Source organism: Sardina pilchardus, chromosome 24 (assembly GCF_963854185.1).
Source record: "Sardina pilchardus chromosome 24, fSarPil1.1, whole genome shotgun sequence".
Taxonomy (NCBI): domain Eukaryota; kingdom Metazoa; phylum Chordata; class Actinopteri; order Clupeiformes; family Clupeidae; genus Sardina; species Sardina pilchardus.
This window is the reverse complement of record NC_085017.1, coordinates 7,212,150-7,227,616: the sequence shown is the minus strand read 5'-3', so window position 1 is coordinate 7,227,616 and position 15,467 is coordinate 7,212,150. Positions and strand designations below refer to the sequence as shown.

The 15,467-nt window shown below is 39.4% G+C and overlaps 1 protein-coding gene and 1 long non-coding RNA gene across 2 annotated transcripts in view; both read left to right on the top strand.

Moving 5' to 3' along the window:
* Positions 1-9,819: 9,819 nt before the first annotated feature.
* Positions 9,820-13,207, top strand: LOC134072543 (uncharacterized). The gene is made up of 5 exons (XR_009937178.1): positions 9,820-10,095; positions 12,032-12,101; positions 12,221-12,325; positions 12,512-12,606; positions 12,795-13,207. It is a non-coding gene; the product is annotated as an uncharacterized LOC134072543 (long non-coding RNA).
* Positions 13,208-13,638: 431 nt separating this feature from the next.
* Positions 13,639-15,467, top strand: part of thap7 (THAP domain containing 7) — a 5,579-nt gene continuing 3,750 nt past the window's right edge. Inside the window, exons 1-3 of the mRNA XM_062530101.1 lie at positions 13,639-13,696; positions 14,427-14,506; positions 14,863-15,018. Of these exons, the coding sequence (XP_062386085.1) occupies positions 14,427-14,506; positions 14,863-15,018 (236 nt within the window). The 5' untranslated portion in view covers positions 13,639-13,696. The remainder of the gene's footprint in view (positions 13,697-14,426; positions 14,507-14,862; positions 15,019-15,467) is intronic.

The following is a 15,467-nucleotide window of genomic DNA, read 5'->3' as shown; positions in this document are numbered from 1 at the left end:
TTTAGTATGTTATTCCTAAAGGTATTCTGAACATATCCTGAAAAATTCAGCTTGTTACTAATTTGTTCCGGGTTTGATCTTATTTTGAGCTAATGCTCTTGGACTATTAGGCGACTTCGGGTTTGTGTTTTTGCAAAGTCGCTTGAAAATACTTCAAGATACTGGATCTGTGTAGAATTCAGAACTTTCTCTCTGCCAGTCAGAGTGATGGTGAGTTAGCCCAGATAGGCTTAAGAGCTCTCATAATTTTCAAAGAATAGAATAAGTCAACTGGATACATGTGTTTAAGCGCTCGTGAGCTATTTTGAAAGTTAAAGGAAGTAGCCAGGCTAACATTGCTGGTTAATGAACTTACACTAGTTGGCTACGCGCATAGCCGACGCACTTCTAAATCAAACTAGGCCTACGCACAGTCGAATGATAACTGGTTCGTAGGCTATACTCAGTTGAAATGATGGATGAGACTTGACCTTGAGACAAATCCTCAAAAGACTTAGGAACTCGATGTTACGGGTAGATACGTGAACAGTCTATTATTCACCATTCCCTTCCTCATGATTATGCCCGCATCTGGAGCGTGCGCACAACACACGCCGTAACAGCTGAGCGCAAGTGCAGTGGGTCTTTGACATCAAGCAATGATAACTTCACAGAACGCCTATACAAACGTAGGCTATTACAGAGCCAGAGAGATATGGCTCTGGGCTATTCTAAAACGTAGGAACGAGTTTTATCAGATAAGGGATAGGCTAGGCTACTGCATGACGCGTAGGCCTACTTGTATCTATTGTGATTTTTGCCTCTCGGTTTTTGTACCCATGTGTGGGGCTATCTCTTGTGTCTTTGGTCTGCATTAAGAGTATCCTATGTTTATCCTTCAACTGCTGGAATTCAGTGGGAGCCTATCTAGAGACCTTTTGTTTATCAACAAAAAGGGGGGGGGGGTTGCTTTCACGCCTCATTCACCTATGGCTGCTAGGTCATATGCAAGTTAGGGTGCTCCTAATAACAACCGTCTTGAGGGATGAGCCCTCTGAGTTAGAACAACAGATCATGTCCCCCTTTGTTTGTAACACTTAACGTCATAGTAGGCCTATAATTTAGAGATATGGGTGAATCTTTTGGGTGAAGCCTGTCTTCGTTCAGACTACGGATGAGTCTCACTTCACTTTGGGATGTGAAGGGGAAAAAGCTGATTATTTACATTAAGTCAGTATGTGTGTGTATATATTATCCCTATTTTGTTGTCGTACTCGTAACCTTAATCCGTATTATCTGTTTTGTTGACATTTTAGACGCTGAGCTTCTGATCTGAAAAGACTGTCAAAATGCCAAGTAAGTTCAATTTGTATGCCTGCTTCTTATGAAAACACATAAGACCTGTGTTTTGCATATAAATGTGAAAAGTGAATATTTAATGTGACATAGTGAATAATATAATTATATATTTTCTTCTTGTTTTTTTTTAGTTCAGAATAAAGCTACTGTGAAAAACAACACAGCCAAAAACATTTCAAGTCAACTGAACATTAAAGGTAAGTTTGTCAGCTGTCACTCTTGTCATGGACCCATGAACAGTTGGGGGAATGTTTGGGGAATGTGGAGTAGTGGGTGTTACTGTAATTTCACACCTGGCAAAAGCTGGTGCGTTTTCGAATACTATCCAACGGTCTCTTTTGTTTCCAATTCTCCCACTGAAGGAAATTCGGACCAGGACATTACACATGAGCCAAACATCGAGGACAACACCGTCAGTGAGAACATCAACACAGACACAGTTTTAGATGGTGAGTTGACAGAGCACTGTGTGTGTGTGTGTGTGTGTGTGTGTGTGTGTGTGTGTGTGTGTGTGTGTGTGTGTGTGTGTGTGTGTGCGTGTGTGCGTGTGTGCGTGTGGTGAGTTGACTTCAAAGCACTGTGTGTGTGTGTGTGAGAGAGAGAGAGAGAGAGAGAGAGAGTGTGAGTGAGTGAGTGAGTGAGTGAGTGAGTGAGAGTGTGTGTGAGTGAGTGAGTGAGAGTGCGTGCGTATTGTGTGCGTGTGAATGTGTGTATGTGTGTGTGCGTGATGATAACACTTGTATAATAACACATAGCACATGACATCATCCAAAGTCATTTGAAGAAGGTACTGTATCCTAATCACAATGCTCTGTGTGCATTTCTCCTCTGCTACAGACCAAAAAGCTGTCGCACCGTCTGATGAACAGATGTGGTTTCATATATTCAGAAGGGCTCTACAGTTTGTATGGACATGGATCTCCCGATGGTGGAATAGAGGCCAATGACGTACTGCAACATGAACACACACACACACACACACACACACACACACACACACACACAATGACTTATGTGCCAACAAGCCTGCCCAGGCTGATGGGGAGGAAGCGCCTACATTCCATGAACTGCTACATGCTGGCTACAGTTTATACAGCTCAAAGAACATGCATCTGTTGCCATGGTCTCCTAATTCCTCCTCTTTTTTGTATTATGGTCTGTGACCACCAAATGTGTTCTTATGTGCTGGCAGGGCCTAATTTCTACATACAAACCCTGTGAAGTTCAGAGTTCACAGAACTGTAAACAATTCACTAGGGACGAAGGCGGAAGTGTCAGTGGAAACTTTCCGTAACTTAGCAACAACTAGTACTGAGGGAGAAGTGCTCGGAAAAAATAGGTTGAGGGTGCAAAATATGCTGGATATTGACCCACCCGTGATGTCAGCCTGTGCCATTGTTGATTTTATGGCCTAATGAAATTGACTAGGGTGTACTCCAAGTACATGGTTTAGTGACAAATCTGGGTATGTTAACTTGTACATTTAGTTTTGTTGGGAGAATTTAGCCATACAGCTTTTCTGTTAGGAGGTTTACCACTTACTCTGAGTTAACTTACCCAGGCTCGTCACTAAAGCACATACATGGAATACCCCCCAGATGTCTGTAACACTTCTGTGAATGTATTTTACACTTTATTAAAGTCAATTACATTCAGTGAACAGTTTGCTTTATGAAAAATGTGTTTTTGTCTTGTTAACAATGAACAATGTGTAGTCTCATATAGTTTCTGTTCCAGTCTCATTCTCCAGAGTTTTTGTACAGTTAAAGATTAGCTTGGCATAGCCATCCGTAAGCTTCCGCTCAATTTTCATTTCCCTTCACCATTACGTCTGGGTCTGTCCCATTGAACTAGATTTCTCAGGATGCATTCTGACCGGACCAATCAGCGAACGGGGGGGAATGGGGGGAGGCAGGTGTTAATGATGACATCGAGCATATGCACGTTGTAGTCTCCATAGTTGTCACGACCGAATGCTAGCGATTGGAGTAGGTCCAGACCCTCTGTACGATATTAGTACGAGGGTGTGGTATGACCAGGCTAGTTAAAGATATCTCTCTGTAGGGGATCCTTTCCCTGATGTAAGACACTTGCAATAACATGTATGAGCCTGTAAGTGGCAAAAACAGAAAAAAGAAAACAAAAGCAAGAAAAAAGTTGTGAAAGATGTAAATTTTATCTTGTGCACTTTTTAGCACAGAGTAATCAGCCCGGCCCACAAGGATTTCATGAACTCTCCCGATTCTTCCGATTATCACACCGCTATTGATGAAGGCAATGAGGAGCAGGACAGCAGTGGAGGAGTCTCCTGTTGCTGTATCAGCAGATGAGAAGGGCCTCAGCGTGCCACTGACGTGACTGACCAGGCTCATAGGTTGGCCAAGGGGAATGCTTAATCCTAGCCAGCTAGTTGAGATACTCTTGTGAGACAGCATGCCGTTAATGAAGGCAAGAATGTTCCTGGTACACCTTTATAAAAATTAGTCTGGTTTTCACCATACTAAGTTCAGGCAGGGTTCACCCAGCCTATTATAAAATATGTCCACAGTGTAAATCATCATATACCGTCCCCTTCATAAGTATTGGAACACATTCTAAAGTTGACTATAAAAAAGAATAAAAAATCTGATGATGTGGGGTGATTTTAATTCCAAAGGCCTATAGGGGACTTTCTCGGGGTGCATAGTGTCCTGGATCCATGAAATAACTGGCATTTAGAAAACAAAACAAAAAAACATCTGCCTGCCTCTATGGGAATTTTAACACAGGGCTAACATAGGCATTCCAATACTTAATAACCCTGTATTTTAAGGAACACATTTATTTATTTACGATACATTATTAATTCACAAAGAAAATGTCCTTAAAGGTTGAATATTCCCTCATTTTTTCATTTAAGGCATTAAGCTTAATTTCCAAAAGATGATTTTATATTCCTCTTTATAGACAGCTTTAGCATGTGTTCCAATACTTATGGAGGGGACTGAATAGAATAATACTAACACCAAACACACCTGGCTCTCCCTCAAGCACACCAGTGTTATGGCAGAACCGGCTAATCAGCTAATGCACAGCATGGAAATCTGGCGGATAGGTCTAAGATGTCTACACTGTCCACACGAAATGCAATTGAAATTGAAAGCCTTTATTGAGTACAATGAGATTTAAAGAGCATCTCCTTAAAAGGGCTCACAATGGCATTTCTGTTTATAAAAACATAGCTAAGTGTTTTGGGTAACCTATGGGCATGTCGTAACCTATGGTGCAGCATCTGCCCCACCCCCCGAAACAACGTTGAAGGGTCATTCCACGCCAAATCAACCAGAGCCCACGCACTTGCGTCTCAAAAAAATCTGAAAAAAATACCATGTGTGCCTATGTTACCCAGGAGACACTCTGTAAAATGTTTTTGTGCTAAGATCAATACCTTTCAAGCAATAGCCAGTTTTACAGGGGGAGGGGGGTGTCAAATTTGTTCTACCTCTATTTTTTGTCAAAGTTCACAAGCTCATTGCTCAAGAACTAGAATCTGTAGGAGGCTCAAATTTTGCAGGCTGGTGCATAAATAGGAATAGTATGCAGTAAAATCACCATGAGTAGTCTGGATGATCCTGCATGGTCATAGCAGTCCCTCAAAGTTGATCAAAATTTTATTGGAGTTCTTGGCTGGGCTCTGTTTAGGCTTACAGAAGACATATTTTTACTCAACATAGGCTCTTGATTTTTTTTTCTCTTATTGAGATCAGTAGAAACACTCTCTGAAAAAGCAATGAAGAGAAAAGAAAATCCATCAGGGACTGAACAGCAGACCTCACAAGTTTGAAAAATAAATTTTTATCTCATATTCAGAGCACCCTAACACCTTGTGGGAATATACAAAGATTTTTTTTATATTTTTTTCTATAATCTGCATTACCTCTTCTTTTTAAAAACACCAATTTGACTTGTCTTATGCAAATCTTTCTTTTTCATTTTCCACCCTAAACATGGACAAAATGCACCATTGAGATCAATATGTTTTGTCCCCACCCGGAAATTTCAGTGATTCAGTGATTTTAGTGGCACCTAGTGGTTACTCTATACAAAACAAATCTCTCAATAGATCTCTATGGTGCATTTTGCCCTTGTTCAGGGTGGGAAATGAAAAAGAAAGATTTGCATAAGACAAGTCAAATTGGTGTTTTTAAAAAGAAGAGGTAATGCAGATCATAGAAAAATATATAAAAAAAATCTTTGTATATTCCCACAAGGTGTTAGGGTGCTCTGAATATGAGATCCAAATTTATTTTTCAAACTTGTGAGGTCTGCTGTTCAGTCCCTGATGGATTTTCTTTTCTCTTCATTGCTTTTTCGGAGAGTGTTTCTACTTATCTCAATAAGAAAAAAAACCCAAGAGTCTATGTTGAGTAAAAATGTGTCTTCTGAAGGCCTAAACAGAACCCAGCCAAAAACTCCAATACAATTTTGATCAACTTTGAGGGACTGCTATGACCATGCAGGATCATCCAGACTACTCGTGGTGATTTTACTGCATACTATTCCTACTTATGCACCAGCCTGCAAAATTTGAGCCTCCTACAGATTCTAGTTCTTGAGCGATGAGCTTGTGAACTTTGACAAAAAATAGAGGTAGAACAAATTTGACACCCCCCTCCCCCTGTAAAACTGGCTGTTACTTGAAAAGTATTGATCTTAGCACAAAAACATTTTACAGAGTGTCTCCTGGGTAACATAGGCACACATGGTATTTTTTTCAGATTTTTTTGAGACGCAAGTGCGTGGGCTCTGGTTGATTTGGCGTGGAATGACCCTGAAGAAACAGTAGCGCCCGTGCAGGTGTGGAAGCCATTGTGTGCTTCTTGCCATTCTGTATTGTTCCCTTCCGCCTTCATTCAATGGCAAGTTTCACTCAGTCTCTCTCTCCGTCTCACTGTCTCTCTCACTCTATCTCTCTTTCTCATCACTCCTCTCATTCTCCTCATCACACGGTCACTTGCACTAATGTTCCTTTATTACACAGGACTAATCACTGGTAGTGTATGTGTGCTGCCCCTCTTCTGCTTCTGAATGGTAAATTATCTGAGGGGGCCTATGTTTAAAAGTAGACATTAGTCATAACTAATGGGTAAAAGAGTGAGGGTAAAACAAAGATGGTTGTCTAGAGCTGGATAATTTGAGTCTAAATACTGTAGATCAAAGTGTTTTCTAGTGTTATTTACGAAATTATTTAACTGCTATACGCCTCAATCAGAGATGGAGGTGTTACTTAGTTTTGTGTCATGGTTTCTCTCTCTCTCTCTCTCTCTCTCTCTCTCTCTCTATCTCTATATCATTCTAGGAGGGAGGAAGATTCTTTCAAGACACGCCCAGGTGGGGGGAGGGGAGCTCATAGTACTCATTTAAGTCCGCGTTGTTGTACTTCCAGTCAGTCTTGGCCAGGGTTGCACAGAAGTGGTGGATATAATTGTGTTGCTCCATTCCTCTGCTGGTGTCTAAAGTAAGTTATTTGTTTCTTGTTGCAGGGCTGGGGGTGAAGGAGGAAGTAGTCAATGTTATATCATCTTATTTTGGTATTTTTGCTTGTGATATATGTTAATGTTGCATCATCCATGTTGTGACGCTGGACTGAAAGGGATGGAAAGGAACCTCAGTCACAACTTTTTCACAACTACTTCATTTAGCTCTTTTGAGCAGCTGGGGGGGAAATGTTCACATTGATCACGTCCGATGTAAATGTTGTTTCATGTGATGTACTTTTAAATGTTTGTAGTCTCACAAACCTCTCCATTCATTTTAATAGATCCTTCTCTTCCTTGCTTCAAACAGCTGTCCGGGGCATTATACGAAGATGTCAAACATACATACTTTCAGTTCAATGAGAGCTAAGGGTAATTATAATAACCATGGCATGTTTTGCTTTATTGTGGCCCCAAAGGTTTCCAGTAGCATTATGTTAACCAAAAACAGCTATTGTTGAATCCATCTCTTGAATTGTAATATTACAAAAGAATTTAAAAAACAAACAAAAAATGATTTATTTCACACAATTGTTTTAACCATCTTCCCTGTTCTTTTTTGTTCTTTATAGAGGAAGCAAAAACATCTGCACCCTCTAGAGGAAGAATTGTAAACAAGTCTCAAATCACTAACAACAGAGTTGGAAAAGACATTTCAAGTGAAATAAATGTCCCAGGTATGAAGTATAAGAAGAATGACAGTCATAAATGTAGTTATAGAGACCTACCTAATAGGTGAATGAGATTACTGTTTCTGTTATGCTTTTATTTACAATTACTCTTTGCTTTTGTTTAAAGCACATTGAATGACCCACGTATGACACACACTATAATAAACTTGACTTGACTCTGTTTCTGTAGCAAATCAAGAGAATCTACCCGACATAGAAAACGATTCACGGATTGATAATAATCAGGTGGATGGGAGCATCAAGAATGACGTGAATTACCTTGATACTGTGAGTATATTGCCAATGCATGTTTGCTCAAAGGAGCGCATTATCCAATGAGAAGTCGCTCATTGTGGGGTATAGTTCTGACATCACAAATGCTGTGCGTTTAGGCTCTCCACATATAGTACATATTTGTGTACAGGGGTCTGGGACATAAATACTAATTTTCATGCAATAATCTTTGGTGAATAGACTTTGGGGAAAATATGTTCAAACTTTGTTCTCTTCATGTTAGGGCAAGAAGTGACAAATCAACCGTGTCCTTAGACTGGTTGAACCCTGCCTGAACTTCCGGCGAATTTGGATTTCACCCGGCAGCTCAGGCTGGAATCCTGCATATCTATCTCCTCTGTTCCCTGCCAGAACCTTTGGCTCCAATCAGAAACTAGCTTATCCAAAAGACGCACTGGATCGTTGGTCTGATTGGTTGAAGGACGTACGAAAAGCGCGTACGAAGTCATTTGAATGATGCCCATTGATCACGCCTCTTGTGCAGTAGACACAAAGCGCAGTCTCCCCATACTAATGTTCAATCTTAAAAGATTGAGCTTAGTATGGTGATAGCCAGACTACCGTGTCCTGGGACCTTGTTTAATACAAATGTGAACATTGTTTTGTGATTGTTATAGCATTGTTTATTTTTATATTATCATGTCATTGTCTTATCAAAATAAAAATGTGAAATAAAAACAAAAAAGGCTTGAAGTGGTATATGCTTCCTCACTCATAATAATCAGTCAGTTTGTAGCTAATATATCAATCAATCAAGTGAAATAAAAGAACATTTACTTCAGTTACACTTGAAGGTATGCATAAGAGTGACATGAAACTGTCATGAACATGTCATAAACATTATAAACAAGTCATAAATGTTTGGCATTTATTTCTAAACAACTTTTATGATGCTTCTGTCGTTACATTTTTTGTTGGGGTTAGGGTTAGGGTTAAGATTAAGATTAGAGTTAGGATTAGAGGTAGGGTTAGGGGTTAGGGTTCATTTGTCATGACAGTGTCACGTGTTCCCGATAGTGTCATGTCACTCTTATATTGATACCTTCATAAAGTATTACCTTACATTCTCTGACCTTTCCCAATCACACATGATGCAAAAAGGCTTCATCAATGTCATAATAACGAATTATTTAATCTGTCCCGACATTGACTCATATAATCAAACCTGACATATCATTACAGTGTAACAGTGAATTAGGGTTAGTTAGGGTTCATGTCACTCTATTGTTTCATCTGACCTGAGATAACAGTGACTCGCATCGTCGAACCTGACATATCAGTAAGATAATGATTGGACACCTGTCATTGGTTATCTTCTTATATATTTGTGCAGTTGACTTTGTTGAGGCATAACTGAGAAGTGCAGAGACTGCAAACATGATGTACAGAAATGTCCTGTGCATTTGCCGCATTGTGCATAAGCCGCAGGACAGTGTTTTATGCAAGTTGAGATAAATAAAACCATATCAATACCATATTTACTGCCCCCGTGTATTAACCTCATAGCTGAAGAATTTTATCAAAATCAATGTATAAGCCCCATGGCTAATTACGGTATGCACACTGTACTATGTTGAGGCTAAGAAGATGTAGAGAGCTGTGGTTTCTGGCTGAAACGCTATATCAACATTGTTTTCTTTGTCACAGGATATGCCACACAGGGACGTACATGTTTGTTGATGCAGTTGAAAGAGTCTTTACTGATGATTAACTGTAAAAGTAACAGTATGTTGGGGTTTCGAAAATGTAGCTGTTGTTGACGTCGTTGTGTGAACAACTCTTTTTTACATGACCTAAATAAACAGAAATGGACAAAGTGAACAGAAACTACCACTGCAGCTGGATGGAATGATAAGTACTCACAGACAGGCACGTAGCCTACACACACATGCACGTACACCTACGCGCGCGCACACACACACACACACACACACACACACACACACACACACACACACACACACACACACACACACACACACACACACACACACACACACACACACACACACACACACACACACTCTACTCTGGTCTAACAGGCTTTTCAAGATCTTGGTGCATTCAGAGGGATGGGGTCACCGAGAGTTATAAACACAGCTCACTCCACAACTGCAGCTTCCTTCCTCCTTCATCGGAAGTCATTGGAGCCTCCCCTCTCATGCTACACACAGATAACACCAAACTGTAATACATGTAGGTGTTTACCCTTCAAAGTCAAGCCTAACCTGTAACGTTGTTCTGTCATATTCCAGCGTGCACTGTACTTCGATTTGGTGAGTGACTGTTTTCTTTTGACTGTTTTCAAATAGAACTTTCCAAAACTGCTCCAAAAAAGTGTGCTAACGACAAGACAAATGTATTGCGAGTACATTTTCTTGACGTGACAATAGATAAAGCAGAGGCAACAGATGCAGTCTGGTATCTGTTGTTTAAGAGAACCACTCAAAACCAGCTCCTATGACCCAGGTGGTGTAAAACATTTGCAGCTGGAGCGAACGTATCTTTCATCCATCTCTTGGGCGCACGTGTGTGTTTTTTTTACCTCACGGAATTTATATAGTTTTTCTCTATTAACAAGATATTACAGGTGCTAGCCAGAAAACTTAATAGACAACTGGACTGAACGTATAAGAACAAGAGCTGCTTGCAAAGCATCACAGTTTTGAACAGGCTGTTTTTTTCCCCCAGAACTTTCTGGTTATGCAACTCATAAAGCATTGTGGGTAATGTAGTATTGAACGTAGTTTTTCCTTATCAAAAACTATATTCATTCATATCTAATTAAGCACATTCTGCACATTTTAATCAAGTCAACTTAGTGCTTAACATAGTGAAAACACTAACAAATATTGGGAATTATCTACTATGCACAAATGTGCATGTATTTCGAAAACAGAAGAACATTGGATAAAGTCAGGTTGGAAATGATTGTTTTTTTATTATAAGCTTTTTTTACAGAAGGATTTTTGGATATCTCTTTATTATTCCATGAATCAGAAAACATTGTAAGTAACAATGTTTTTAGGGATAAAATATAATATCTATGAATTATATATTAACAAACCCTTCTGTAACCTTTTGTTGAGAACACAGCTTATAGAGATATGTATTGTAATTGACCAGTGTGACCAAAAAAATAAGACATCTAATTTTCACTTCTTAAGAACCCCAAGTATCAAGATATCAGGCTACAGCCTCCAAAAATTAACAAAAGTGGACACATTGGGTGCTTTTAGTTGGCTGTAAACATTTTCAAGCGCTTTTATGCATATTTGGGATTCACCAATGCAAAAACAATGAAATAACTAAATCCAGTTGTTTGTGTATGTGCTGCCTATAGGTTTGAAAGGTCTCTGTTATAGACTGTATCATGATTATCCAGAGTTTGAATTAAAGCCTCATTGACTGTATTTCAATACAATACAGGCCCACCCCTTGATTTGACGTAATGCATTTATTGACGTAAATCTTTTCATTTAAATGTGAACACCTGCATGAGGGGGATTTGTATTAATTCCAGATATTACACTTAATAAATGTTAAAAGTCCCTTACCTGTGTCATATGGTCTGTTCCTCGTTCAATCAGTAGGAGAGCGGTTCTCAGCAGTGGTCCTCAACAGGAGGAGCTACAAAAAGGGCACAGTCGAGCATAAAAACACAGGTGTTGCTGATGCCTTTAGACTGTTTGATGTCACACACAAACATAATGAACTACATGAAGGCATTAGCGTCGTCAACAAACTCTGTCCTCTTGAAACAGGTCTGATTTAAACTAGCCCATTAGGAAGGTTGACCTCAGAGCCAATTGGACTACCACCCGAGTAGACAGCTATAAGATGTTGCTAGTTACTGGAAATTTCCCCTCACTCCTAGCACCACCAACCCCTTTAAATTTGCTCCATGTGATTCCTTCAGATTGCCTTTACTATTACAAGCCTAATGTCCATATTTTGTGTAGCCATTGTACAAAGGGTACACTTTCAAACTCTTCTTACAGTATGCTTGGAACAACATTGAGCACAAGTGGAAATTAAATAGAATTGGTGGTGAATGTAAAGTATCCCCATATCCTCATGTCCTATGATTTGGTAGGTGTGAGACATGTTTCAAGGTCAAGAGTTTGACATTCTTTATCTGAAACCAAACCCTTATATGTGTACTTCTTTTGTACGAAACCAAACCCATACTGTATGTGTCTTCTTGTGTAGGCTACTAAAGGCCCTTGTTGCGCCTCCTGAAGACTGCACTGAATCATGGCTGGACAACAACAACCTCAGGGTATGATTCTCCATGTAATGGCTTGTAATATGTCCGTTAAACTAAAATGCTTTGAGAGGTATTCATTTAGGCTACAATTAACTTATTGCATATTTTCTCTTTTTATCTCTCTGTTTTAGGATACAGTTTTAATATATCAGCAAATAATGGAGAAATTATTAACCATCCAATCATTATTGGCAACAGAGTAGGGAGTGATATTCAATGCCCAATGAACATCACTGGTATGAAAAAAAGATATGAGCATGCATGCAATTCACAAGCAAACCATCCATACAAAAACATGCATACAAATTATGTTGTTTTATTATTTCATTTCTTTCAATTAATTAATGAATTTATTTATTTATTTATTTACTTCTTTGGCCGTGGTATTAAATTTGATCTTTTTTTTCCCTTTTTGTCACCAGAACCATTAGGTGATCAACAAATAACACACGCACCACAAGTCTTCGATAACCAAGTTCGAGGCACAATCAACACTGATGTAACTTATAGTGAAGGGGTAAGTCAGAGGTTCAACTAATATCTCGAGTGGAAACAGTATAGTGGTAACAGAGACAATGTATCTCTTACCTATATAGCTAAGGCCTTTATTTAGAAAATAAATGGAATTTATGAATCAATTCAATAATGTACCAATGCATCCTCCAATGCCTTATCATCAACACAATTCTAAATGTTGTTCTTTAGGCCAGACCTCATCAGTGACGAAGGCTCTGCCTCTTCCCAGATGAAATGCTAACTCCACAAGAAGTCTCTCTTTTTTTGCATTTGTTTGGTCTTCTTTGATCCTCTACTCCCTGTGTATATATTTTTCCTTGTTATTTGTTGTAGATAATATTTGTATAAGGGGCCATAAAACATGATAATATCTGTTATATCTCCAGATTATCTCCACGATTTTCACTCAATAGTCATTAAAGCCTCGTTGATTGTATGTCAATACAATAGGCCCAAACCTTGAGTCAACATAATGCAATAGCTTTTTTTTCATTTACATGGCTAGGAGTATGAAACCTGTAGGCTATCAATGATATTTGTATCAGTATTCCAGATATTACACATAATAAATGTTAAAAGTCCCTTACTGTCTGTTCCTCGTTCAATCAAGTGGTTCTCAGCAGTGGTCCTCAACAGGGGGAGCCTATAGGGTCCACAAAGGGGCCTTATGGGAGGTCAAAAGCCCTGCCAGGTGTTTCCAGCTACAAAAAGGGCACAGAGAAGCAAAAAACACAGCTGTTGCTGATGTCTTTAGCATAATTAAATAAGAACCACTGTTTGATGTCACACACAAACTAAATGCAATCTACTCAAATGTGCCCATTAAAACTCTATGCCTTTTTTAATCTAACTGGGTGGATGACAGCATGGCTACATCATCTTAAATGACATAGAGACCTAAATAAATCTTAACATTAACATGATGGCTATTGGCTACACATACAGGATAGGGCCTACATAGCCTATTCACTGCTTGAACTTATTCTCACGTACAATGGGCGTGTCAAACATACGCACGCAGCCAGAGCCAGAGGGGGAGGAGAAATCAGCGGAAGAGGAAAACCGCCATCTTCGTGAGGTCTTCATTCGTGGTGAGTGAGTATTTCACAAAACAGGCTTAAATGAGACGTAGGAATGGAGTAACACGACAAACTAACCCGATGTGGTCAAGGTCTTTAACAGTGAACAATACTGAGAACCGTATTCCCCTCAAAATTGATTGACTCTGCTTGCACGGGGTATTGTAGCCTGCCTCCTCCCGCCAGTAACATTAACGTTAACATTGCACAAACGTGTCATTGATATTATTAGGTAACCTCTTTGTAGGTTAGGTTAGATAAACCATTAGATACAGTTCAGGATGAGGACAATACGTATTTTTGCTGCAAGATTTGCAATTGAATTCGACAGTATTCTGACTGGCCCCTCTCAAAGCTTCAGAGTAGACCTATCTTTTACTGTCTATGGAGTAGACTAGCGTTAGATTGGACTTGTTTGCTGTTGATGCGCATGCGTAGCTGACTGTCAGGACTTTAACCGAACATTATAATCAATTATAACATTAATAATTAACATCATTAATAAGTTGTTAATGTGGTTTCCATGCCATGATTTCCGCAGTATTTTTTAAAGATTAAAAAAGTGGTGATAGAATCCATATGATCCTGGTTTTAGTTTTAGTGGCTACATTGGTTTATGAATGACTGATGTCTTCACCCAGAGTAGCCTAACAAAATGAACTTTCAGTCTCTTTTGTGAGGCTTTTAATTGAATCTAATTTTGCTGACCTGTACTGACCCATTCCTCCCTGGGTGACCACAGATGCCGAGACACTGTTCTGCTGGTGGCTGCAAGTCCCGTGACACCAGAGACTCCCGGAAGGCTGGCATCACTTTCCACAGGTCAGATGAATGAGTCAATTCATAACCTACCTTAATCTGATTAGGCTACGCAAAATACATTTCAGAGCTAAACCTTTGCTTCATAGCCTAGTCAGGTGTTAGCGTCATTGTCCAGATGTCAAATGAGAAATTGAAGAATATTAGTCAAATACACTGTAGTTTGCAGATCTTTTTGCTTGGAATTGGTGGAATTGGTGGAATTGGTATTTCATAGTCAGAGAGAGAGGGTGTGTGTGTGTGTGTGTGTTTTATTTTGTCAAATACATTCTCAGTAATTTAAAGACATTAAGTGTTTGCGTTTAAGTGTCATATGTGATGTACTGCGCTGTGGCGCTTACCCTGTGATTTGCTGCTAGGTTACCCAAAAGGGAAAACCCCCGGAGGGCCCTTTGGATCCTCAACTCCCGGCGCACAGGCCCACAGGGGCAAGGCCCGTGGGACCCCCAGAGCGACTTCATCTACTTCTGCTCCAAGCACTTCACCAAAGACACCTTTGAGCTCTCGGGAGTCAGGTCAGGTCTCTTCTTAGAGAGGTCCAAGTTGAATTTGACAAAAATAAATAAATAGATAATAATTAAAAAAAAAAACATTATATATATATTGTGAATCGTCAAATACATTGTATTTCATTGTATTTGTATTTCACAGTCTGAAGATTCGTGGATAGATTGAGATTGTAACTCTCCATTGCATTAATGTCTAAAACCAAATTATTTGAGAGGATGTCATTCTTTAATTTATTTGCATTCATTGTATTTGTCCATTAGTGTATGCGTGGCTCAAAACATCATATTATTATATTGCAACAATGTGAAGGCATGTCATAACCTAGTCCAAACCACACATCACATACACGGATTGGCAAACTCAAAGGCATAAGCCAGTCTCAAAAATCTATATTCAGTAACTCTCCTCACTGTTATCTGACCTGTATAGTGAGTTTGGCATGAGTAATTGTTGC